Source organism: Aulostomus chinensis, chromosome 9 (assembly GCF_037954235.1).
Source record: "Aulostomus chinensis isolate RoL2024-O1b breed Wild chromosome 9, RoL_Achi_v1.0, whole genome shotgun sequence".
In the NCBI taxonomy this organism is placed as follows: domain Eukaryota; kingdom Metazoa; phylum Chordata; class Actinopteri; order Syngnathiformes; family Aulostomidae; genus Aulostomus; species Aulostomus chinensis.
Genome location: NC_141328.1, coordinates 14,833,003 through 14,860,125, shown reverse-complemented (window position 1 = coordinate 14,860,125; position 27,123 = coordinate 14,833,003). Strand labels below are relative to the sequence as shown.

The 27,123-nt window shown below is 41.4% G+C and overlaps 2 protein-coding genes across 3 annotated transcripts in view; one reads left to right on the top strand and one right to left on the bottom strand.

The window, feature by feature from the left end:
- Window positions 1–6,702, top strand: part of igf3 (insulin-like growth factor 3) — a 7,032-nt gene extending 330 nt beyond the window's left edge. The window contains exons 2-4 of the mRNA XM_086212671.1: window positions 1,268–1,400; window positions 4,407–4,591; window positions 5,879–6,702. Of these exons, the coding sequence (XP_086068797.1) occupies window positions 1,268–1,400; window positions 4,407–4,591; window positions 5,879–6,088 (528 nt within the window). The 3' untranslated portion in view covers window positions 6,089–6,702. The remainder of the gene's footprint in view (window positions 1–1,267; window positions 1,401–4,406; window positions 4,592–5,878) is intronic.
- Window positions 6,703–22,628: 15,926 nt separating this feature from the next.
- On the bottom strand, window positions 22,629–26,846 carry LOC147255885 (large ribosomal subunit protein eL22). Of its 2 annotated transcripts, none has more exons than XM_086213926.1 (4): window positions 26,801–26,846; window positions 26,196–26,306; window positions 25,386–25,510; window positions 22,629–22,823 (listed from the first exon to the last, which is right to left on the bottom strand). In XM_086213926.1, the coding sequence occupies exons 1-4, from the start codon at window positions 26,810–26,812 to the stop codon at window positions 22,679–22,681; spliced, it is 393 nt and encodes a 130-aa protein (XP_086070052.1). In that variant the 5' UTR covers window positions 26,813–26,846; the 3' UTR covers window positions 22,629–22,678. The 2 variants fall into 2 exon arrangements, with proteins under 2 accessions (XP_086070052.1, XP_086070053.1); XM_086213927.1 differs by having other exon boundaries at window positions 26,196–26,303; window positions 26,801–26,840.
- Window positions 26,847–27,123: the final 277 nt, after the last annotated feature.

Below are 27,123 nucleotides of genomic sequence, written 5' to 3'. Positions count from 1 at the left end.
AGTTTTTTTTTCTTCTTTATTGGTCACTTTTTCCCCACAAAATAAAGACAAGGCAAAACAAACATCAGTAAACTGGTGATGGTTGTGGTTATTTTTGACAGCCTACAACCAAACTAAAGCCAGATACGTGAATTAGGGTGTTCAAAATGAGAAGTTTAATCACGAGCACATGCAGCTATATTCACGACTGAACTCAGCGCATATTGTTTTTTGTTTGAAATCAAATTTAAAAACGTTCCTTTAAACGAAACAACGTATTTCAAAAATCAATTCAAATAACTTCTCTTGAATATTTTTATTTGACAATTTTTTTAAAGCTGCATTTCACACGCGCTTGTTCATTTTCTACACAGCAAACCGTTCTTTTAAGAACACGACAGACACGTTATATTGGGTTAAGACGGTCAGTCACAGCATTGTCATGATGTCATTATGCAGGGAAGCTTCCACCATCACTGTCTTGCTGTGAATGGAAGAAGGGGACTCCCTAAATGAAGCCTGTTTATGTCGTCACACTTAAAATAACACAACAGTGACAAGCCTGCAGAGTTCTTCAATACTAAAAGATTGGATGCTAACTCTTTAAATCATTACATACACATTGCATAACAAAGTTGCAGAGGTGCTGGGACCGCAGCCTGTAGTGCAACCTCAACCTTTTGTCTTCATGTTAGAATTTATTGTTTGCACGCTCTTCCATTGTTGGCTAAATACTGTTGCCAAGGCCTCAACGAGCCATCATTAAATATGCATTCTTAGCCGAGATCCTTCAAAAGATGCTGTGCATTCAAATCCTCATGTTCTTGTATACATTTTTGAATTGTGATGTACTCGGCGCTTGTCATCAATCACTGTATGCAAGGTATCTTATGAGTATAACAGAAAAAGTTTTCTCTCAATCCTGATTTATTTCCCACTTTGCGTAGTTTGCACAACGTAGTTTGAACTCCCTCAAACATAAGAGTGCATGATCAAATTGTCCTCAAACTTTTGCCACTAAGTTGCAGCTACAATATGGAAAGTGTGTCAGCAAAATCAAGCTAACAGACAAACAAACTTACAGTGAACCTGCAGCGATCACTGCAGCCAACCGTGTGGATGTTTCACACATCTCTGCGTCAAAAAACAGACCAAATTAGCCAAGATGGGAAAGGGATGTTGTCATGGTTGACCCATCAGCCAACAGGGTCCCAAAGCAGATAAACTTTTGGCTTTGACAGAAGAAACGTGAAATGTTTGTGTTTACATTTGTACTCCATGTCTTCAGGTGTTGTGTATGTTCTACTCCATCATCTGTCTGGCAGACTGGCCGCTGGCTTCTGAGGCTGCAAGACTCCGTTGTGGCTCAGACCTCCTCAGCGACCTCCTATTTGTGTGTGGTGATCGTGGAATCTATTTAGGTAAGTCTGTCTTCATGTGATTCTTTTGTGTTGCATTATAATCAAATTCTATCAGAGGGTTTGGCTTGGTGGAGGCACCAAAGGGACCTTCATGAGGTCACCAACATTACAGTATCTGAGTTAAAGCGTTGGTGTCTGTGGGGATGAGAAGAGAGGGCCTCTGAACTTTTTGTTCACAACCGGTTTGCATGGATTCTTGTGGATATTAAAACATGAATTCTAAGTTCTGTCTGCTTATGGCCAAGAACACAATGAATCTGAGCTCAGAGAATTTCTACATAATCTCTGCAGAGGTGAATTCTTGGTTTTTTGTTTTTGTTTTTTTTTTAAATTGAACTCTCCACTTTGTTGCAGTGTTTTGAGATTTGTTTTATTTGCTATGTTGTTAATTTAATGATTTTCTTTTTTTGTGTTTTCTGTTTTTTGTGTGTGTGTTGTGATTGAGTCCATTTGTGTTGTGATTTCCTATTTCCTGTTTCCCCATTTGTTGCTGTGATTTGCGCCTAAATACCGCTGAAATTTCCAGTTACGTGGACATGCTGTTGGTGTGTGTAGTTTTTTTTTTTTTTAGTGAATGCAATCAATTACATTATGAGCAATTAGAGAATAAAATCTGGAGATTTTCCTCATGTATGGATAATTACTACAGCACAGTACTGCCAGCTGTTATCTAGTTCTATTTTATATTCTGTATATTGAGAATTACACGAGTACAGATGTCTAACACAGATAGAGTCATGGTCATCATCTCACGATGAAAACACGAACTCTAAGTTATCAGCCCCAAAATAATAAAACAGGTCATATCATTTTAAAATTATTTACATAAAGAGAAGACACAACAAGCAGCCACTCTACTGAAGGTCTTTACAGTAAGTTGGATAAACTCAGCTTTAATGCAAAATCATATCTGAAGATTGCATGTTTGTGTGTGTGTGTGTGTGTGTGTGAGAGAGAGAGAGAGAGAGAGAGAGAGAAAGAGAGGGAGAGAGAGAGAGGGAGAGGGAGGGAGAGAGAGAGAGAGAGAGAGGGAGGGAGAGAGAGGGGTGATAGTAGTTTATTGTTAGCAAATTCAAATTATTTGACATGTAGCCCACTTGACCAGTTAAATTTTGGGTTGAGATGAGTTGAATATTTAGCTATCTGGCTGGCATTAGATTTTTTTTAAAGAATATTATCTCTACTTCTGCACACAGGGAATTACCCGCAAGCCTTTCTCCTGATTACCTTTCCCCCGTTCCATCCAAGGCCACCCTCTCCATCTGGTGTCAAAGTGTTAGCAACCCACCAAAATGGCAACATACTCACCAGAACACTGTGCCTCAGTGATAGCAATATTGTTAAAACACTTGTTATCTGAAACAAGTGAAGCTTTTATACTTAAAAACGAAGGGAGGTGTAGAAGAGAACTAGCAGGAGAACAGAAACAGAGACAATGACTAAGAATCTATGCCCAACCAAATAATTCACTTCAACAATATGAAAGAAAATGCAAACATGCTCACATAAATGTCTATGGAAATACCAGTGACAGTCAATGGGAGACCCTGGACGGGTCACCAGTCCATCGCAGGACCAACACATAGAGACAGACAACCATTCACACTCACAGTCACACCTACGGTCAATTTAGAGTATCAATCAGCCTCGTCCCCTCTTGATGTCTTTGGACTGTGGGAGGAAGCTGGAGTACCAGAGAGAACCCACACAGGAACAGGGAGAACATGCAGACTCCACACAGAAAGATCCTGTGGCTCAAACCCGGAGCGTTCTTGCTGTGAGGCGACAGTGCTGACCACTGCACCACCGTGCTGCCTAGAGGCAGAGTCAATTGCTTTCATTAGAGTGAAGAAAAGTCAATTTTGGTAACGTAATATATCTCTTTCACATAGAATGAATGAGATTATTGACTGAGGCTCATAGACTGTTGTGGCATTCCTTAATGCAAGCTTCACGGTGAGCTGACATTCCTAGGGATGGGAACACACTGGCGTAGCCAAAGACAGCTTCATCAGCTGTACAGGTTGCTGGTCGTAGGTGGTCATGTGACTTGTCCTCTTTGGCTATGTGGTCGATTTGTCGAAGTTTCAAACTGCTGGAATTTATAAATGAACATTGACAGCTGCAGCAGTTGAAATAACCTGCAACTTTTTACTGTTCTATGTTATTTGAACACAAACATATCTGGAGGCTTAGTGACTATTTACAGACCCCATCATAAGGAAATATGTGGTGATTATGGCTTTGAATCAGCAGCATCTTGATTTTCTTCAGCTGGACATTTGATGGATTATCTGACAGTGATACAAACACGCGTATGGGAAAAATTTGAAAAAGATCTTTTGGCTGACAAAATAAAATGTTGACATGTTACTTTAGAACATTCAAAGTAATATAAAATAATAAAATAAGCAATCTATTTATGCTCTTGTTACATAAACAGAATTTTTATTTCATGATTATATTGCTGACTTAGGCTGTCACCAAAGTTAGTGTGCAAATTTCGAGTAAACAAGAATAGTGGCCATCCTTCAATAAACTTGAAATGTTCACGCCAAAATCACGATGGAGACCATTGGCATAGAAACAATTGCAATAACTGAAAAACTGAGGGGGAAAAAAATCTTCTTATCCTGTATTGACTAAGTCAACACATGTTCATCAATCATATATAAGAGTTCAGTGTGAATTTCAAATGGTTCATATAATAGAATCCATCTTGTCAGGCTTCAAGCAATGTTTGTCTGACTGAATCACAGACAGTCGGACCAATTAGCTTCTAATTTAGTTGACAAGAAGAGCACCTTTTGGTTCACCAATAACAGTGGCAACAATGGCAACATTGGCAAAAAGCTTTCACTTATCTATAGACTCTTTGCCCTGCCAGCCCCCAATGATTTCACAAGGACTGCAAAACTGGTCTGTTTGTTGTTACCCGGGCATATAGTGGCACTTTAAAAACAGACGGGACTCTGATGTTTGGTGTGTTTGGCTCTCTTTCTCTAGGTAAGGGCACATGGTCTGGTTACGGTGCTCGGCCCAGAGGGAAGGGGATCGTGGACAAGTGCTGCCGCTCAGCAGGGTGCGATCTGCATCACCTGGAGATGTACTGTGCAAAACCAAAGAGCCAGGAGCACACCACAGCATACCCAACGACAGCCACAACGCATAGTACTACTCAGACAGTCATGGTAAGAACTCTACTGCCCACGTGTGAAAAGTTCCATTTTGAACTTTTCTGAACCCCTGGCAAAGCACTCTGAACTCAAGGTCTGATGGATTACTATCTTCTACTGTTTCCCTCCTTGTTATCGTCTTACTCAGGTATCACTTTATCTGTACCAGGAAGTAAGGAACAACTGGATAAATACTAAAATCTGTCAATCAGAAAAGGCACAGTCATTGACACATCAAATGACTGACTTTGCCGTTGTCACATGCATTTATTGGTTCCACCTCTGTTCAGGAGGGATTGAAACATTCAGACTTGTATGCTAAGTATTTTTATTTCTCCCATCCTCAAACTGTGCACTGTGGCAGTTAAACCATAACAACTGCAGTTACACTGCTCTTCTTTTTTAATTCAGGGGAGACAAACAGTAATGAATAAAATGCATGCTAAACAGCGGATAGCTTCTACGCAGAGTCACTTCTGCTGCTTGAAAAAAGTTTTAGAAACACTGACTATTGCCTGAAGCATCTCGCACAGTGACTCCTACAAGATCATCAATTTGTTGATGACGAAACAACTTAAATAACGTAATCTGCTATTAATGGGAGAGGAGCCTATCACTAAAAAACCTGCACATAGGCCTAGGCTACACACTGACTTTGTGTAAAACTGGTATGGCGTTGATACCGCTCTCTCTTGTCTTTCCAAGATACGTGCCTGTGACGGATTAGTATGTACTTATTTTAGTTTATCTCAAAGACTGGAAACAGGGCAAACAACTTGGCTATCTCTGTCAAAACATTGAAAATAGTTTCTGAGAATGCTGTCATCAATGTGAGGTTGCTGGGCAACCAGCAGTAAAGCAGGCGGTTACTGCTCTCATATTTATTTCATTGTGAAATTAATTTAAAATTAAGTATTCATATACAAGCAGGTATTTTGAATGACGAATACAGTGTAAATCTCAATTGCAGTGTTATATACCACTGAAAAGTATAATATAGACACACAGATGCAGAGTGATATGAATTGATATATATATATATATATATATATATATATATATATATATATACACGCATTTATACAGGTCCATATATCACGAGATTACACAGATCTGTTTGCTCCATTAAAACACTTGGTATCAGGGAACACATTTAATATGACAATAATAATTTGAGCTTGTTTACCAAAACCAGTAGTGCACCTTAACAGTGGACCAACACAAGGCCAAGGTTAACTGCTGTAGAAAATACTGTATTATGAGGCCTTGAAACTCCTCATTTCCCTTATTTTTGTCTTGCAGGAGCAGCAGTTCCAAGCAGTATTTCAGAAGAGACTTTTAGAGCACCTGGGGACACCCAACAGTCCAAAGAGAGAAGCTTATAAGAAGAAAACACAACCGTCATACCGCCGGAAAAGCAAAGTTTCATCATCACACAGGAAGATGAACTCAAAGCATACAACCATCAAACCTCCATCAACAAGCCCCCCCCACAGAACAATCTCTTTGTAATCACCATCGATATCAGTTCTTTGAATATTTACAATAACTGAACGGGACCAAACAAGTTTTGAAGACTTCTGCAGTTTGTTGTGATATTGACTTGAAGACTTTCTCTACTAAGTAGGGTTCTTTGTCTCAGCAGCCTGACTGGCACACTAAAGCACCAGGTTATCAGTTGACTAGGTGAAAGTTGGACAGCTGCCATGGGGCATAACAAAATCACTGGCAGCCATCTTGGATGTTGTTGGCACCAAAAACAAACAAACCAAAATACACTGAACATCCAACTGGACATTTTGCTGCTGCTCAAGCTCCTTGTAATGTCCTCTGTCCTTCTGTCCTATTCAGATAAAATCTTTGCAACATTTTTTTGTTATTTTCTAAAAGGTTGTAATTTATTCCACTGTTATCGCTGTGTCTGGCAGAGAGAGATGTTCAATCTGTTGAATCTAATCTAAAATCTATCCGTATAGATATAAAGAAAGATATCTATCTCTGTATATATATGTACATATATACACACGCACACACGTGTATATACACATATATATACCAGTGCCTTCATCTCATAAAGAAACATTTTGTAATATTTTTAACTCATTATTTATTGCACTTTGAAAATAAAATACTATATTGTATAATCAAGATTAAAGGTATGTTGTGTTAAATGCATCGAACTGATGTGTCCAAGAAAGGAAAACTAAATGAGAAATGGTCGGCTGCGACAAATGAGTCTGTGAGAATATGATGAATGAAAAGTTGTATTGAATATTGGAACATCTCAGAAAAATATGACTTCTCTCTATTTCAAAAATAGTAGCATGCTATAAAAATGGAAGAAAAAAAACACTGTAAAGGAATAAATCATATTTGTGACTACTAATATTTCAATCAGGAAGCTGAATGAAAAAGACAATGTTATTAACACACAGAAACTATAAGGATATGGCCTCAGAGCAGCGTCCACAAAGTCCTCACACTGATGGTGATGGTGGTGGAAGGCTATGATGATGAGACTGACAGCAGATGAAGGGATCAATGATCTTGCAAATACAAGGAAGCATTGGAGAGAAGGAGGAGCGCACACAATAGTGGCAAACCAAGGCTGAGCAGAAAAAAACGGCAAGACGTTTGAAAAGACGGCAGCACACGCGTCACTGCGCTTTTTGATCCAAGAGTTCAGCTGGAGACTCAACCACACCCATGAATATTTGACAGCTAGGATGTGACTGAGCATGGGTGAGAAGTGCGAATGAGAGGTTAGGGGTGGGACGTAAAATTTGACCGGGACTGTAAAGTCACCCTGAGTCTTGTTGGTCAGGCTGCTTTGTAAATGAACACAGACATTCCTGACAAAAGCATCATACTTTCCCAAAATATTTCTCATGGCAATAGCTTTCCTCTTTTTTACAATATAAAAATTGGTCGTCCTCGTCCTCGTCCTTCGCTTATCCCAGTCCGGGTCGCGGGGGGCAGCAGCCTCAGCAAGGAAGCCCAGACTGCACGACTTTCTATAGGCAACACTTGATGCATGACAAGAAATTGTATTCCATAACATTAAGACACTTGGTACTGAAATGGTCACACCAAGCTGTTGTAACACTGGAGTGTGGAGACTGGGAAACCAAATGTGGGACCAAAGACACAAATCCTTTTGTTTCCAATATGAAATTATGGAGACGTTAGATCAATGACTCTTAGGAGTTCATTTCCTATCAGACTACAAGTTCCTCACACTCAGCTGTCTCAGGTTTGTGAATTTCTTGATCCCACAAGCTCAAAGAATCATGACAAAAACATCCATCCATCAATTTTCTACCGCTTATTCTGTCAAGGGTCATGGGGGCTGGAGCCTATCCCTGCAGCCTTTGGGCATGAGGCAGGGTTCACCCTGGACAGGTCACCAGTCCATCGCAGGACCAACACATAGAGACAGACAACCATTCACACTCACAGTCACACCTACAGTCAATTTAGAGTATCAATCAGCCTCGTCCCCTCTTGATGTCTTTGGACAGTGGGAGGAAGCTGGAGTACCAGAGAGAACCCACACAGGAACAGGGAGAACATGCAGACTCCACACAGAAAGATCCCGTGCATGAACCGGGTCTTGCTGTGAGGCAACAGTGCTGACTACTGCACCACCGTGCCGCCGTTAAATATCTCAATGGGACAATTCTTTTTTTTCTTTTTTGGGATAAAACTGTTAATCACTGGAGGAATTCAAAACCCAGGCTTGAGGAGACAGTTTTGGAATGAGCATTATTGTATAAGCTGTAATGTCCTTCAAACTCCATGGAACAGTCTATCAGAGAAATGCATTAAGAATATAAGGCCCCCAAGACTGTGGTCAATGGCTGCAATCGTTGCGCAAACCAAACAATGAAATAATTGGCCAAAGGGAACCCATTGTGCTCCTCTCTTGAGGAGCTGTTACTTGGTTGTTGAGGAGTTAAAAAAGTGAGAAACACCTTCCTGCCTGCAAGAGAATTCTCAAAGAAGTCTCCAGTTTGAACTCGATGAATGTATATCCAGGAGTGTTGATTTAGATCCAGCCAGGAGGTTTACCTCTAGTCAAAGAAATCCAGAATTGTTCATTCATAATGACATGGAGCAGGGACAGTACCCCCCCCCCCCCCCCCCTTACAGGACAATGCAAACACCAGAAGAATTTTGTCTGTTATTCTTTAGACTAAAAAACACTAGTAAAGGGACGGGAGGGAGTAGAGTTGAGTAAATAAATTCATCTTGGCCAGTCTAAAAAAGTGGGCCACTCACCACTTTTGTTGGTTTTGAATTGTTCTTTTCACACCAAACCTCTTCAAACCTCAATAAATGAATGAATTCATGAAATAATCATTTTATTTAATTTACATTTTTACATTTCTTTTTTTTTTTACTTATTCACTGTTCATTCTATACATTGTAAGGTACATCAGCAGATTTTACGAGTGTCTGACAGTACATCTCTGTATTGTGTGATTAACCTGGGATTCCTTGGCAGCCTCTCTGAGCTGATGTGTTCATCAGGACGGTGTCTCTGTTGACTCCCATATTTAGATGATTATATATTCTTTATGACGTGTGAGGACCTCCCCCTCTCCAGGTGGGAATGATTGGAGTATAAAAGTAGTATTAGTAGTAGTAGTAGTAGTATAGTCTTTCCACAGATGAAGCTAAAATGCTGATCACATCTCAAGCCTAATGAAAAACAATTTTGAATATAAGTCTCGCATTATTAGTTTTGTTTATTTTCTTCTTCTTTTTTGGAGTGATGTTTTTTTTTCCAGCCATTGGATGTTTTTTCTTTTTTTTTTTACAAGTTTTGCAAGCTGAGCATTCACAGCCCAAAAAAAAAGGCACTTAAGAGGAAGTGTACTTGTTGAAAATTTCATAGGAATAATTCTTGCAATTTTTTTTTTTTAATGATGAGCATCAATTCTGTTGCTGTCATTGTTCTGCAAGGGAGGTCCTGTCCCTGCTTCATGTCATTCTGAATGAACAATTCAGGATTTCCCGAGCTGGAAGTAAACCTCCTGGCTGAATCGAAATCTCCACCCCTGGATATACGGTAATCTAGTTCAAACTGGAGACTTCTTTGAGAATTCTCTCGCAGGCAGGCAGTCCCTTTTTGACTTCTCAACAACAAAGTAACAGCTGTTCACACTTGGTTTTATAAGCCAGGAGGGGAGAGCTTTCTCCTTGTAGCTGCTTGCGTCACAGTTAGATAGTGTTATTCACTCTTATCTTGCTCCATGTGCACCTTTTCTACCAAATCCCCCACTTCTATTTCATTCTCATGGCCATGAATGAGCTGTTGTTGTCACCCCAAAGGTTCGGTCGGCGTAAATGTTGCAAATATGCTTTTCATACAGACTTTGGGATTAAATCAGAAAAGCGACTGACATGCTGTCCTAACAAAACTGCCGCTACGTGTATCCTCCTCTGGAAAAAACTGTCTCTCATTGTGCCTGGTGTAGGTTGCAATGAGGCATCACAGGACAAATCGATGGTATGTATCTGTATGTAAGATTAGTGAATCTGAGGAGGAGTTTTGCTGCTCCAAGTATGAACGCTTATCAAAAGCTGTCACTATTCCATGCTTTTTGATTACAACATTCTGCGTAAGATGTGTTAAGGATGAGTGTGTCTCCCCTGCATAGGCTAGATGGGAAAAAAAAGAAAAGAAAAGGCATGACTCTACTACTATTGGTTTCAGCCCATTTTCAGCATTACCATATGGAAAAAATAGTATTTGGTTTATATTTTGGCTTTGATGGAGGTTTGTGCTTTACTGGGGGGGGGGGGGGGGGGGGCTAAACCTTTTGGTGAGAAATAAAATAGCAAGGCACTGGATCTTGTATTGTGGTGGAATAAGTACACATTTCCATCCATTTATCCATCCATCCATCCATTCATTTTCATTCCGCTTATCGCGGGGGGGCTGGAGTTTATCAAAACAGCCTTCGGGTGAGAGGCAGGGTTCACCTGGACAGATCACCAGTCCATCACAGGACCAACACATAGAGACAGACAACCATTCACACTCACAGCCACACCTACAGTCAATTTAGAGTATCAATCAGCCTCGTCCCCTCTTGATGTCTTTGGACTGTGGGAGGAAGCTGGAGTACCAGAGAGAACCCACACAGGAACAGGGAGAACATGGAGACTCACACAGAAAGATCCTGTGCCTGAACCAGGGCTCAAACCCGGAACCTTCTTGCTGTGAAGCAACAGCACTGACCACTGCACTACCGTGCCGCCAGTACACATTTCTCTGAAGGAAAAAAAAACAAGATAACTAGAAAAAAAATAGTATTCTGGTACAAGCTCCATTAAAACCTCTTCTTAAGTGGAAGTACATTATTTAGTATTTGAATCTGATTTAGAATAAAATATTCAAAAATATTTATTTTAGAATAAAAAAATGTACACCTTCAACAGGATGTTTGTCTGTAATTTCCTTGGGATGTTGGGTGTTTGGGAGCATTTAATCCTTGAACCCGTGACCTCTAAAGGTCATGGTTAAAGTTGTGTGTGTTCTAGTTACGCTACTTTCTGATTATGTTCCCATGAAGTTGGCAGCTTTCACATTCGAATAGACTTCTTCATCAGATTTTGTCATGTTTTTGATGCAAAATCTTTTCCTGCAAAGAAAATAGTACTTGATGGTTTCAGAAAAAAATGGAGTAAAATTGCAAAGCCCCCTGAAAATGTACAGATAATTGCTTGGGTGATATTATCTAGTTGCATGGTGCAGTGCAGGGGCCTGTGCTACAAGGCACCAACATAGAGAAGTGGAGAGCTGCATATTTCACTTAGGAGGAAAAAAACTATACTCTCTCAAATATGAGAAATGTGAGACCATAATACATCCACAGCGCTGCAGCCACAGCAGGAATGAGAGCGGCAACAAATAGCCAACTATTCACAGACTTTAACATTACTGTGAATAAGCATTAGAAGATCGGACAATAATCATCTGATTAATTGTTAGCAAATGAATGGGTGGCATCATGGTGCATTTAATATCTGTTATAAACAATATTGGTGTTAATAAATGTGTCATTTGTGAAGAAGTACAAAGGAGTAACACACATTTCTTGGCTTATTGTGCAGCAGGGTTTTTTCTGTCAAACTCAGGACAGACCCTCCCATGATCTCTTCATAGACATCAAAAAATAAAGGATGACATTTTCCGTGAGACATGATAGGCTCATGGTCAGGGCTTGTATATGTTTTAACCCTGTATCTTAGGTCCTAGCCTGCAAGCTAGGGCTGCGTCTTGGTACCACAGTGATATATTCCACTAAAAAGTCAGCCACCATCATAGTAAAGAAAATATAGACTGAAGTTATTTTGCAAACCCTGTAATCTTGTGTCATAGTCCAAGCCCCTGGTGTCATGTCTGGATTTTTTGCCTTGTGTCCATGTTCTTCTACTAGCAAACAAACCTGCATCTGTCTGTGCTTACACTGGTGTGTTCATCTTAAAAGAGCTGTGGTCAGGTAATTTGTTGGCATGTTCTCATACTGACGGTGAGGTTACAGAGACAGTTTTTTTGTATTGAAGAATTGTTGAGTCACTATTTGAATTCGTTTCATGAAGACAGAGGTTGCAGGTATATCCTACATGCAGTTTCGTGGGACATTTAACCAGCAAATTAAAAAAAAAAAATCTGTCCTGGCCTGAGCGGCTTCCCCTCTGTCTCCTGCTCCTGATTATCATCATCAACATATCATCACCCTGGCTCTCCTTCCACTTGCTACCGGTTCCTGTCATCATTCTGCGTGGTAGTGTGACGCTCAGGCCCTCCTGTCTGTTTTGACAAGATTTTGCTCGTCAAGGCTTTTTTTCTTTGTGATTTTGCCTATCCTCAGCCTGCAGAGCCTCCCTGTCCCTCCAGGACAGCGCTGATTAGCCTAGGGAAACTTTGAGTCAAGAGGAAAAGTGAAACATTACACACTGATCTGAAATCTTTTTGACAAACATGAAAAAAGGTTTCCTCATCACGAATTCGGGACTCACCGCTTCCACTCAGACTGCAGCCGAGATAACAAAGGTAGTGCCAGTTGGGGCGCATTCAATACGTAACAAGGAACCTGTAATTTCAAAAAATATTTACCAGACTATTCATGTCTGTTGTTGCTAATTTGCGTCATAACTAAACTTATATCTATACTACGTTCTATAGGCAAATGAACAATCTCCACTTAGTTTAGCATCAGCTTGAAAGCAAAAACACAAATAATTAATATTTGTCTATATAACTGTAAATCAATTCAGCCATCAAGGAGGATAGAAGCCACTGTGACAGGTTCTAATCATGTTACACCCAAAACGCACCTATGATAAATGTAGGGACTAATGACAACCCTTGTATGCCTTGTGACAGACATCGCGCCCAGACCATTCATCTGTGAGGTGATCCGAATGTTTTAGACACCCCCCAAAAGCACTTGCACCATGTGACTTAAACATTGCATTTCAGATCTCATAAATAGAGCATAACATCTTACTGAGATTATAATTCTACTACTTCTGATATTAGTTTTGATGTTATTAACACCTGTTCACAGTCTGCACTCACAAAGATGGTAAACAGTCTCACCGAAGCACTGGAAGTGTCAAGGTTACCAGACAATCTAGACACTTTTGGGGCTGCTGTTTTTACTTATCAGTAAGGTGGTATGAGTTCAGCAGCTTGTCATTGCAGCTGCTCTCCTACACACAGAGCTACGAGACCTGGTACGGCTGCAAAGGATTTTCACACATTAACAAAAGAGCTGACTCCAACTGCATTCTTCAAGTGTTGTTTTGTCAATTATGAGCAACATTTAGTTCTTGTTTGAGTTAAGGTGACAGTAAACTACCTCACTATGTTAGAACAGCTGTGCCTGCTGATATGGACCATTCTACTTATTTCTCACAAACAAAACTAAGTAAAAACATACGTAGGTGCATGGCTGGAACGTTTGGTAGTGCTGCAAAATGTGATCAAATAGTCCAACAGGTGGTCAATATGTCAAGTAAATTCCTGGGCCTGAATTCAGAAAATCCATCCATCCCTCCATCCATTTTCTACCGCTTATCCTGTTAAGGGTCGCGGGGGTTGGAGCCTATCCCAGCAGCCTTCAGGTGAGAGGCGGGGTTCACCCTGGACAGGTCACCAGTCCATCACAGGGCCAACACATAGAGACAAACAACCATTCACACTCACAGTCACACCTACAGTCAATTTAGAGTATCAATCAGCCTCGTCCCCTCTTGATGTCTTTGGACTGTGGGAGGAAGCTGGAGTACCAGAGAGAACCCACACAGGAACAGGGAGAACATGCAGACTCCACACAGATCCCGTGCATGAACCGGGGCTCAAACCCAGAACCCTTCTTGCTGTGAGGCGACAGTGCTGACCACTGCACCACCCTGCATCTGCAATTCACAAAATATATTATCTTATATGAGTTCTCTAAATTGACATTAAAATATCCAAGCAAAAAGGATCCTCCTACTGTACCCAGAAGCAAATAGGAAGAGCCACCATGTACAAAAAGGTTTTGTTGGCAAATTTTTTGGATTCAACGCTGCTCGAGACAAATGGTGTCAGGTGCCTACTGCCGACAGTGTGTGGGGTTCCAACACGTAGGGTTTTACCTCAGTTATTCATTCCCACAGCACCAAAAAGGAAGACACTTAAGAGTTTAGTGAAGCCAGGATAAAGTCTATGAAATAAATATTGTAAACCTATAATGCATAAGACCCTTATGTGTTCACCACTTCGGTAAGATGCTATTACCATACTTTGTGCATGACAGTGATGGTATTAGTGATGCCACTCAATTCAGTGATACAAGACAGTCATCATTGATTGTGTACATGCATCCTCCATCTGTCCCGTGTCTACTGCTCTGTCCACTCATCAACCAGTGCTGCTCAGTTCATACAGATTAAACTAGTGCCCATCAGTCTCTTCCCTCTCTCTCTCTTTATCTCGGTCCCTCTTTTTCTTTCTCTATGTCTGGTTTCCTCCATTATCTGTCTGTCTCTGCCCCACCCTCCTGCTCTCTAGGCCGTCCCCATTGAGCCTGGATCTGCTTGACATTCCTGCCTGTTAAAAGGAAGGTTTTCGGCGCTGCTGTTGCAGGATGTGCTGCTGATGGAGAATTGTTGGGTGTAAATTGACTTGATATTGACTTGACTCATTAAAGTTCAAAGATCAAAATTAACAATTTGGGACTAATTTCAAAGTCCCAAAAATGAACTATCTCTTGTCCACTTTGATAATGAGCCACTCTGAGCTACTGTTTTCTAACAGAAACTCCTCCTATCCATCCATCCAAGCACCCAGTCACAAGTCCACTACAGAATCACTGTCACTTAAACAGCAAAGACAAGCAAATGTAAGTTGTTTTTTTTAAACACTTAAGGTGTTAATTGTGTCATATTAAGCTGAAAGTGAAAAAGAGTGGTGGCACGGTGGTGCAGTGGTCAGCACTGTCGCCTCACAGCAAGAAGGGTTCCAGGTTCAAGTCCCAGCTCCAGCACAGGATCTTTCTGTGTGGAGTCTGCATGTTCTCCCTGTTCCTGTGTGGGTTCTTTCTGGTACTCCAGCTTCCTCCCACAGTCCAAAGACATCAAGAGGGGACGAGGCTGATTGATACTCTAAAATGACTGTAGGTGTGACTGTGAGTGTGAATGGTTGTCTGTCTCTATGTGTTGGCCCTGTGATGGACTGGTGACCTGTCCAGGGTGAACCCCGCCTCTCACCTGAAAGCCGCTGAGATAGGCTCCAGCCCCCCGTGACCCTTAATAGGAACAAGCGGAAGACAATGGATGGTGAAAAACAGTTACAGCAAAGGTATATTGTACGTGTAATGGACATTTTGTCTAGACTGCATGAGTGAAATTTATCAAAAACATGAAGTATGATTCCATTTGAGCTGGCACAGGGAAGCTCTACCACTGGCTTTACAGGCACAAACTGAATGACGTGTTACGATTACAGTTCTACAATAGCACACCCTTTAGAGAGAACAATACTGGGAAAAAGACCAGACAGGCACAAGGAGATTTTCTGACACTGCACTTTTATACTGAGAACACCAGTAGCAGAGTCCAGGAGATGCTTACTAGCAGCATCTGAATTGCCTTCACTAGCAGATCACATAAAATAATAAACACAACACAGTAGTGTCGTTGGGTTGCCAGTTTTCCACCAAATCTTTTGTCCTGTTTTATGTGTTTGACCCTTTTGTTTGGCTTTTGGCTCCATAGGTCTCCTTACTGTGGAAAACCTTTTGGAGCCCATCATCCAGAAGAGTTAAGTGCTGCTGAGAAAGGGGTGAGTTACCAGACACAAAGTCCAACACCATGTTTTATCTTTTCTCATACAACACACACACACACACACACACACACACACACCTACCTACAATGAAGTAGGGTTTAAAAATGTGTTTTTTCTTTCTGTGTGAAGCCTGTAGGATTTTAAAGTCCATGGCTTTGATGAAGAGGAAGCCAAGCCTCTCCTCAGCTTGGTGAAACCAGTCATTGACACACACTTAGTTGGCCGTTCATGGTATGTGTGTGTGTGTGTGTGTATATATATATATATATATATATATATATATATATATATATATATATATATATACACACACACACATATATATGTATATATATACATACAGTATATGTGTGTGTGTGTATATATATATATATATATATATATATATATATATATATATATATATATATATATATATAATAAATGCTCAATTAAATGTAATACATCTCAGTTATATTTTGGTTCTTGGCCTGGGTGTGGATACGGTGTGAAGATGTAATTTGATCACATTGGGTTCAGTTGTGGCTAAAGTGAAGAGCTGCCTGCAATCTGTTTGAACTTAGCATGTATTATGCAACCAACAATGTTTCAGCACAATGATACACAAACACAGATGAGAGATAATTCTAATGTGTGGGACAAGGACTGTGTGATTAGATACGTGTGAGTTTCTTTTCTGTGTCTGACCTGTTTCTCTGACGTCTGGACTGTATGACCAGGGGCGGATCCACAGTTTTTTTCGAGGGGGGGGCGCAGGGGATACCAACACTTACTTTGGGGTGGCCGATGTCACCTTTCCAGCCGCGATGCGGTCGTTGCCCCAAGAAAGAGTGTCAGAGGGACCAGTCACCTGGCCAAGAAAATACTAATAGTGGCTAATTGGCTAGGCTAATGCTACAGGTAAAAACAGAGATTGAATGAATTGGTACAGTAATGTTACTACGTTAGTTTTCAAAATCAAAACCTTGTTCACTTATGACACTTATGAGAGAGTGAAATAAACTGAGTTGTCGTGTATTTCGTGAAATACACAACAACTCAGTTCATTTCATGGGGCCGCTTATGGCGGCTCTTCCACATAGACTTGTATAGAGAATGGGGACAACTCTGTGTGACAACCAGAGCTGTTTTCTTCCCCCTCAATATCACTTCTACTTGATGGTTCTGCTCTGAGAAAATGAAACGTGTTGCCAGATTTCGAGAGAGAAACCTGCAACCAGGTACGGAAACCTGCCCAATCGACAACATGAGCGCAGAGCCGCTTAAATAAAGTAGATTTGGCAACACCACTTGGAGCGCTACAGAGGATGATTGACGACAACCAGAGCCAATGGAAACGGGGTGGCCAATAATATTACGGGGGGGGGGGGGGGGGGCGGGTGCCACCCTGTGTCACCCCTTACCCACCGCCACTGTGTATGACTCTGACAGACGTCCATGCTCAGGTTCACATCTGGCAGAACAGATGGAGTGACAGGCACCAATAGTCAATCAAAATACTGGATTCAAACAAAACAAAAGAACAAACACACAAAAATGTTAAATTTAAAATATTAAGATAGAAGCTTGAAAAACAGATACATTCAGCAAAAGCTGCCTTCAAATATGAAGAAAGCTGAGGACTGAAACGAGCTGTTGGGAGAACCTAAGCAGTGGTAGTCTCCTTTTCTTGCCACAGCGACATGAGAAAATATTTGAGTAAAGCGAAGTACCTGGTAAATCAATCCAGAAGAAATAATCTCATTTTTGATGGGATCAAGGAGTCGGCGCAGGAAAGCTGGGCTGATGTTGAGGGAAAGGTCCACAAATTGATCAAGATGGTGCTTAATGCCAAAGCCATCACCAGTGAGAGAGTCCACTGTTTGGGAAGCCAGATGGAGGCAGTCAAGTCAAGTCAGTTTTATTTGTATAGCACCAAATCCCAACAAAATTAATCTCATGATACTTTACAAGTAGAACGTTGAGCAGATCCAGGCTCAAAGGGAATGGGTATTTGCTTTAAATTGGGTCCTAACCGATTTAAAGTCTCGTGTATGTGTGTGTGTGTGTGTGTGCGTGCGTGTGTTCTTGTACTTGCTACATATTGAGGACTAGATTATGTATTTAACCAACAGAGTGAGGACATCTTTGGAAAGTGAGGACATTTTAGCGGGTCCTCACATCTTCAAAGGGCCATTTGAAGGTAAAGACTTGGCTTTAGGGTCGAGGTTAGAATCAGGTTCAGATTAGGTTTAGGTTAGGGACTAGAGATGTGTCACTGTAGAGGGACACAGTGGATGCACTGGCAACAGGTTATTAACTTAATTATTTTATGTCCGCTAGGAGAGTGTATATCTATAAACCATGATACCAGTTTAAGTTAAAGTATTCAATCACACAGGAATACCAGGTGTGTCTCGAGTTTAATTTTTAGAAAAAACAAAAAGAAGAATGGGGGGGGGGGGGCGGTCCTCAGTGGAGGATCAGGGGAGAGCCCCCAAAGAGGACCTAACCGGAGAAAAGGTGAGTAAAAGCAATATTTTAGTTTTCAGGGGGTCATTCCTGTGCCTGCATAAGAAGAGAAGGAGGAGAGGGGGTAGAAGATGGGGGAGGAGGGGGTTGAAAGGGGCAAGAAAGAAGAGAGAGGAGGAGAGAGGACGTCGAGTCCAGCTGGAAGGTCCGGCTCGGTGGTAGGACTAAGAGAGGGGATAAAGAGGTAAGTGGAATTGTGCACATAAATTGGGTGGAGGTGGCCATTTCATAAAAATAAAAACATAACTATGTCAAAGGAAAATATATCAGATAAATGTAAGTGCTTCAAATCAGATTAAGGAGAGCACACAAAAGTATGAAAACACCGCAAATCATGTAGCATGTCAACAAATCATATTAAAGGGACACATAAATAAATAATAAAAAAGACCACCCACACAGAACCATATAGATTTTATTGAAGTTCACCTGTAATCAAACTCGCCTACACCTAACTCCCAATCCAAATAGTGTAATGTGGATGTTAGGATGTGTATGGGATTATGTTAGAATTGTGTGTGTAAGTGTTAATGTGTGTAAAAATAGGGGGTTAGGTTTGGGCATATATGTCCTGAGTGTTAAAGATTAGGTTTAGGGTCAAGGTTGGGGTCAGGCAGTCAGTTGTGTGTGTGTGTGTGTGTGTGTGTGTGTGTGTGTGTGTGTGTGTGTGTGTGTGTGTGTGTGTGCGTGCGCGCGTGCGTGCGCGCGTGTGTGTTTTTGCAGAATGTTTTCAGCATGTGTGTTGTTCTCCTAAGGTAAAAATGTCGGGACCTTTTTCCTCTGGGAGCCAAAGACAGATAATGGAAAAATGACAGATATAGACAAAGAAAGAGAGGGACAGCGATAAAGAGAGAGAGAAAGGGGGAGAGAATGACAGACAGACGGGGAGGTGAGCAGGCTGAAGAGAAAGACACCAAACAATAACAACAACTAGCTACCAGTAATAACATCGACAGGTTACTCAAACAATCAATTTTAGCATAATATGAGCAATTATGTGCTAGCAAACACAATTCTGATGTTAATATTGGTACAGTATTGAGAATACTGATATAAATATTACTAGTACTCATACTAATACTGATATTAGGGTGGCAGCTTGAGCCTCTTCAGGTTTGCAGCCTCCTCAAGCAGCAGCACCAGTCTGGGATCTGGGAAGTGGGGAAGCACAAAGGCTCCCGAAAAGAGATTGAGTTGGTAACATGTATGAGTACAGGAGGAGAGAGAGAGAGGAGGACAGAGAGGAGCCCAGTGCATCATGGGAGATCCCCTCGGCAGTGAGACAATTGAATTAGTGGATTAGTTGTAATTAATGACCTAACCGTAGCCTATATGAAGGGATGAATTTATATGGGTTGTCAATTAGAAAATGCAGCAGTTAATCAAATGCAATCCAATCACTTTGCTGGATTTTTGAGGGGATTTCCATATCACAGCAAGAAACCACATTCATAGTATAGATCAAATATATAAATAGCATATCATCATTGTCGCTGCTAATAATTCAAAATTATTCATTCTCCTCTTGGAACATTGCTGTATTTAACTCCCAGCATTTATAGTTCAAATCAGAGCCGTGTACAGACAAGAGTCCGGCCAACTTGGGGTTCTAACTTTCAGAGCAATTCTGTCATGGGATTGGATCAAAGGCAGTCATGTATTTTATGGGCACCATGTTCGCTATCATTAACCAATATTTATCCAATGATACACATAGCAAAGCAAATATCAGAGATCCATCCATCATTTTCTTTCGCTTACTCCTGTTGAGGGTCGTGGGGGGCTGGAGCCTATCCCAGCGGCTTTCGGGCGAGAGGCGGGGTACACCCTGGACAGGTCTCCAGTCCATCACTGGACCAACACATAGAGACAGACAACCATTCACACTCACAGCCACACCTACGGTCAATTTAGAGTATCAATCAGCCTCGTCCCCTCTTGATGTCTTTGGACTGTGGGAGGAAGCTGGAGTACCAGAGAGAACCCACACAGAAACAGGGAGAACATGCAGACTCCACACAGAAAGGTCCCGCGCCCAAGCGGGGACTCGAAACCAGAACCTTCTTGCTGTGGGGCGACAGTTCTGACCACTGCACCACCGTGCCGCCTTTATCAACAATCAACTTCCACAAGTATTCAAAAATGCCAATCTGCTGCACATCAAGAACGGGGCAGAAACAAATGCATCGTTTTCCCCGTGACAATAAAATGTAGGAGGGTATTGGAGCTGAAGGTTGGGAGAAAACTCTGGACACAAACTGATTCTTCCCTATCAGGAGAGGTACATGTCAATTTCTCTCCTTGACTTTTGTGAAGAATTTACATTGGAAAAATAGAGTCATATCATCATTATTCATATCATGCTCTCAAATACTCCCAACACCGCATTAGAAATGAATGGTGAATTAAGTTTACCAAGACTTAGGATAGCCTTGAGTTAGCTTTATGCTAGTGAGCTGGTTATCTAGATTGAATACTTCGAAAAGCAGGGGTATCATCATGACTTGAATTTAATATGTCTTATCTCAATTGCCAACCGGATGCTATATACTGTGAAAACATAGTGTGTATGTAAATTAAATAATAAAGTAGCTAGTGATAAAACTAACAAGTAACAGTAGGAAAAAAACTGGGTTAATTTTGACTATCTGAGTCATTATAATTTTTTTAAAGTACTTTCAACTTTTATTCGGCAATGGGTGAACATGAGGAGGAGTTAAACTGCGTCATGATTCACTGAGCTGCAATGCATTTTAGTCTCATTTAAGATATTTAAGGTAAGTACACACTGGTTTTTTTTTAAGTGAGGGCCTTTCACATAATGACAATTGTTGACAATGTCATTTATAGGTTTATTAATGGTGAAGATAAGTGATTTATATCAACATAATGTATCTGCCCCATATACTTACGTTGTAGAATCATCTGGCGTTGGTAGCAAACATGGCGCCTGTGATTTGAGTTGGCCGAACTCTCGCTGTAGACTGCTCTGGATCAAATGTAGTCAGAGTGCCCTCTAGTGGACATGTAAGTTCACAATAGAGAAAAACGAGAATTGACGGAACTCGTGTTGAACATCATGTGCGCTGGAACGGTCTATCCGACAGGGAGTAATCCCCCCTATAGTGACCTAATTCCCACGACAGACTGTCCTAAGGTGTGCAAAGACACTGGGAAGCATTAAAATGTATCAGCGTATGGATCAATTCGGACTTTGAGAAAGGGAACATTGCTTTTCTTCAGGAAAGAAAAGCTGGTGGGACCTCAGTCAGTCACCTCACAGCTTTGACGTTCATGAAAAGGAAACCTTCAAGTCTCCCCAGTCTCAGTTTATATAGAAATGGACACGTAATGACCTCTGGTGTGACAAGGAAATAATACAGAAGCATCATTTATTTCATTTTTATTTACTTTTTTCAGAGCTCTTCCTCATTTTCTGTGCCTGAAGACTTTTGTTTACATTCTTGTATTAATTTTTAAAAATGCAGACATCCCTAACGTGTTTAGATTGAAAAGCAGGAAAGATGAGAGAGAAGACAAGGTGGGTGAAATTATAGACATGAGATGAATGTCCTTTTACTGCATGCCGCCATGATGAATCTCACTTGATTGCAAGATGTAGTTTCAACCATACGCAAGTCGTTACTGAATGTTTGCGTGGCCTTCATGTCAAAGCAGACTACTGAAGACTTGATTCTCAAACTTCTTTTGCATTTGCTGGATCATCATTTTTGAAAATGCAGCAATTAATACATCTTCTCTCCAACCATGAAGCATCTGACCTCATTCACATAAAAATGGCAGCTGAGCAGAACCCTTCTACCTCTGGAACAGTTTTCCAGCGAGCTCTCAAATCTGTAGGTTAGCGACAGTAAGATGCCATGATTCACTTTGAGATAAGGCATCAATACAAATGCATCACATTTTGTGGGTTCTGTGTAAGATATTTTGAGGCGATCCATCTGTTTTATTACATTGTGGGTGGAGACAGGATGATTTGATGGTCGAGCTGGGTTGATTTCCAATGTGAGGGTGATGACGATGATTTTCAATGTTTATGTGAGAAATCAAAGAAAAAAAAAGGATGTATTGGGTGTGTCTCCACCTGGAGTTCAAGCCTTGGACACAGGAGAGAAATCCATGATTGGAGGACAAACACTATGACAAAACACTCAAGGAAACAGCGGAAACTGGAAACAACATTTATTTAAATGTACAAAATAAGATGAATTGTGAGTTTAATCTTCATCTTCCTCCTCCTCCTCATCCTGGTTGATCTGGAAGTAGCGGAGCTCGTAACTCTCCTTGGTGTTGGCCACAACACGTAGCCAGTCGCGAAGATTGTTCTTCTTCAGGTACTTCTTGGTCAGATACTTCAGGTATCTGAGTAATGAGAGTCAAAAATGAGAGCAGGTGAAGTACATCAGAGAAACCAAACCCCTGCACTGAGCTTCCTCCCAGTCCATGCCACCTCTGTGCCATGTGCACACATGCCCTGAGGATACCCCACCCCCCAGATGAAAACCACTCCAGTTGGCAGAGGATGACTGCACTGGCTCTCGGGATTCCCTGAATTTTCAGTTCCTCAAATCTTCCTCTGAGCAGCTTCTGTCCAGAGCCTCTCCACATCACCAAGTCAAATGGATCAGATTTACTGCATACGTTTGACCTGGACTAATGTCATGACATGTATCCCACCAGTGCCACATGCCGCCATCTGTCCTGGTCAATTTAGTCACACTGTCCAAGTTGAATTCAAAACAAGATTACACATGCAACCACCTAGAGTGGAGAAGTAACAAAACTGCTCTGCAGTCTAACATTTAGATGAACAAAACAAAAGTAAAAACTGAACCCTCACACACAGAGAGAGCTTTCAGTTGGGGTAAACTTCCTTCACTTGCCAAACAGCTAACAGAAAAATCTGGCTGTGCACCTGACATGTCTTCAGTTGAATGAGTGATTGATACATGGCTTCTATGCATCTCCAGTGACACAAGTTTTTAACTGTTTGGCCAATATCTTTAAACCGTTAAAATGATAAGTCCGTCAACATGGACTTCCTTGGACCACAATCAACAAGCTCATCTGTGATGACTGAGGTCTGCGTAGTGTTGATGACCGTCTTGCTGAGCACGTCACGTGACGACCAGAACGTTGTCTGCCTACGTGAGCCTAGAGCGAGGCTCTCACAGTATTCAAGGCTAGGCCCCACAGCTGCGCTCCCCACCAACACACCATAAATGCTCTTACATTCACACACGTACACATCTTGGCAATGACTAATGCAGAATTAATGACATGCCCCCCCCCCCCCAACAGAATAAAATCATCGTTTCATAACTTTCTCTGGATGACGTCAGAAGACTACGGAGGCACATGAGGACGCGAAGCTTCATTTGGCACGGATGCAGCAAGTGAAGACAGTAAGCAACAGGATGCGAACCTGCCAGTCAATCTTGTTGACAGGACTTCTAGCGGTAGACCACCGCCCACAGGAAGTGCAGTGTGTTGTCACTGATGAAGGGAAAAAATGTTGGCGCTACATCAAGGCACATTAGAGCTGCGGTATCAAGAAATTTGCAACCAGTCAACCAGTTGGTGGTCACTGGTTTAAAATACCTTATTAACTAGTTTTTCCATTACACTGGAGTTACCCTCATGAAGACTTTGCTATATTGATCCATTCAATAAAATGACTCAATGGACGATGACTGACCAAACAGAGACTACAGCACGAAAACTAGCAATTATGCTAAACCTGGTACAATGCTTCTTTCCTGCTTGTATTCAAAGTTAATGTTCTATTCTGCAGTGTCCCCATCTAGATAAATAAAATTACAAGTTACCAGCAATGCACCAAATTTCCTGCCAGGGACCGAAAATGGCTGATTTTCAGCGCGTGCTTGTATCACAGGTTTCTGATTCCTAACTGGTCATTTGCCATGGTGCGGCACTTCGCTCGAAATAGCAGGGAGTCTGTTTTGTAAGATGCTGCATCAATTCAGCAGCAGCTGACTGAGACCAAGCCAGAAAAGAACTCTCCATACAAATAGTACCATAGTACAGCCGGTCAATTTTCAAAATACAACGCCATGTGCAGGCCCCCGATTACAATAACAGACATGAAAAGGACTTAAATAAACACACACTCTATGTGCATGTGACAGAAAGACATAAGAGACAATGACCCAACCAGCAGAACCTGAGCATGTTAACAAAGCTGGCTGGGCAGTTTGAGACTGCAGCTGTGTGGAGGGCAGACGTGATCCCCGTTTTAGCTGGTACCCGGTGGAAATTCAAGGTCACTGTGGAAGTTCTTCACTGTGAGCAATGAGGACACAAAGCTCACAATTCGTGAAATACGTAAGCCCAAAATTATCCGCAGGGGGCCATAACAAGCCTCATCAGACCCTTCCAGCTCCATCAGCCTGCCCAGTTGGAGGAGGCTAACAAAGAGAAAGCAGCTAAAGCTAGTGGGCAGAGCTAAGGGCCCAGATTTAGCCTGCAGCCTCTTCTATCCTTCATTGGTTGCTGCATTCAAATCTTTTTGTTTTAAATTGATTTTTTTTTTTAATTCAGTCAAACATAGTTCTTGGACATAAAATTTGTAATCAGCAAAAATCTGTATCAGCAGGTCACCAAAAAATAAAAAAAAGAAAGAAAATGAAATCAATTGCAGTTCATGCACCTGTACAAATTATAAATGTCCACACTTGAAAGTATTCCGACTTATTTTGAATATTGTGCTTCCAAAACTGACAGTTGTCCATAAATGGAAATCTGGTATGACCTGGTGTCAGCAGGTGTACTACAAACAAATTGAAAGCAAAGGCTTGGAACAGGTTGGATTTTTTTTAGCTGCATTACTGACCACCTACTCCACCAACTGAGCCAGAGGTGCCACCAAAAACAAGTCACATTTTGTGTGTTTGTGTGCATTACCTTTTGGAGAAGGGCACTTCAGATGACACTGTAATCTTGCTCTTGCTCCTCTCAATTGAGACCAAACCTCCACCTAGGTTACCAGCTTTCCCATTGACCTTGATGCGCTCCTGGAGGAACTGCTCCTGAATACACACAAACACACATCAACAGTTCTAAACTGAACTGATCGTTTTGTTGGTTTGTTTTCATTGATTTCTATGTTCTTACCACTCTGAACCCCACAAGTTACAACAAGATTTATTAAGAGCCAGAAGCTGATTAAACTCCATGTAATGGACCATTTTATGAACTTGCTGTGGAATGTTGGCTTTGCCGTTTAGCACTGAAAACCTTTAAGTGATAAGCATGCACACTTGTTGCTCAGGCAACAATAAATGATACATCTTAGGGCTGTTCTTACTTCCCCAAAAGGGACTTTGAGTCATTGATGACTGGTCACTTCTTGTTGATTACTCATTGTCTACTTTTTAATGCTCCAAAATACGATGACAGTTGCCTTTAACCGCCATTTGACCCCAAGGTTCTTTATTCTTGAACTAACCAGCTACATAGTGCTCAGACTGCAGCACAGCTGTAAAGCTCCAACCACACATGTTAACACATTGATTTGTGTGTCCCTGCATTAATCAAACAAATTCCTTTTCTATTTTACGATTCATCACATCAGACCTGTGTTTTACATGTAGAGTGGGCTCCCTGTTTAAAGGGTGTCTGAGCTCAGTACAGGAACACCCCTACTCACTTTTATGCGAACATTCTTACTTACTAGTTCAGGATCATTCCAAAAGCTATGAAAGGTAGACTTACGAAGTTGGCTGCGTCCATGATGCCATCTTCAACAGGATGGGTGCAGTCCAGCGTAAATTTCAGGACCTGCTTCTTCTTTTTACCACCTTTGCCGGTGTTCTGCTTCTTCTGCTATAACAGACAGGACACAGGTCAGGGTCCGTCCTTACGTTCGATACCGACCCTCAGCTGACTCAGTGCCGTCAAACATGATACGATGTTCCAAACGCCGACAAACAACGGTATTTACTGTCGGGGTTCGCGGACTTGCCGCGTATCAAAGCAAACCTGTCATGTTTCTGTCACAGAAATGCGGCTTTGACGCCTCGTAATTTCGCGATAACCACGGACAGCAGTGATGTGTACAAGCGCTCCACAGACTGAGGTTGCTCCTCTTCAAAACGTGGTGAGCTCCAGGGTGCTAATGTTAGCTCAGTGGCAACACGGGCCTCTACGGGTCCCTCTCGGGAGCTCGCTAAACCCCCCTCAAACTAGCCGACCGAAGGCTTCAGTTGGATCTAGACCATTTACACACCAGTGCCCTAACACCATCTTCCGTTCTCTTCCTTTGATAAACACCCCCACAGACAGTTTAGAGCAATTTCATGTTCCGCAGTTGTACTTACAGTAGGTGCCATGGCGGGGAAGCTAGCAGAAAGGAAGAGCAAGTCTTGCGCATGCGTTAAATTTGGACAACTAATCAAACGCGGAATCATTGATCGATTTCGAACTGAAATTGATTAGAAATTGATTTCCAAATGTTGACACTGTAAAAGCACGATTTTCTCAGCAGAGGAAAGTCTTATATTTCCGTCTATCTTATTTGATAAACACGGTCAAACTTTTTGCTTTTGTGAAACGCATAAAAACAGAATTTTCAGTTAGAACAGTAAATTATTAATCTTTGCTCTAACACATGCAAAATTTATTTCATTTATTTATAATGATT

Bases quoted from the DNA above. Each gene is read 5' to 3' on its own strand.
- LOC147255885 (XM_086213926.1), bottom strand. The intron at 25,511-26,195 runs GTAAGTCTACCT...GTGTGTATTCAG, and splicing joins TCATGGACGCAGCCAACTTC to GAGCAGTTCCTCCAGGAGCG. The intron at 22,824-25,385 runs GTAATGCACACA...CTCATTACTCAG, and splicing joins GAAGTGCCCTTCTCCAAAAG to ATACCTGAAGTATCTGACCA.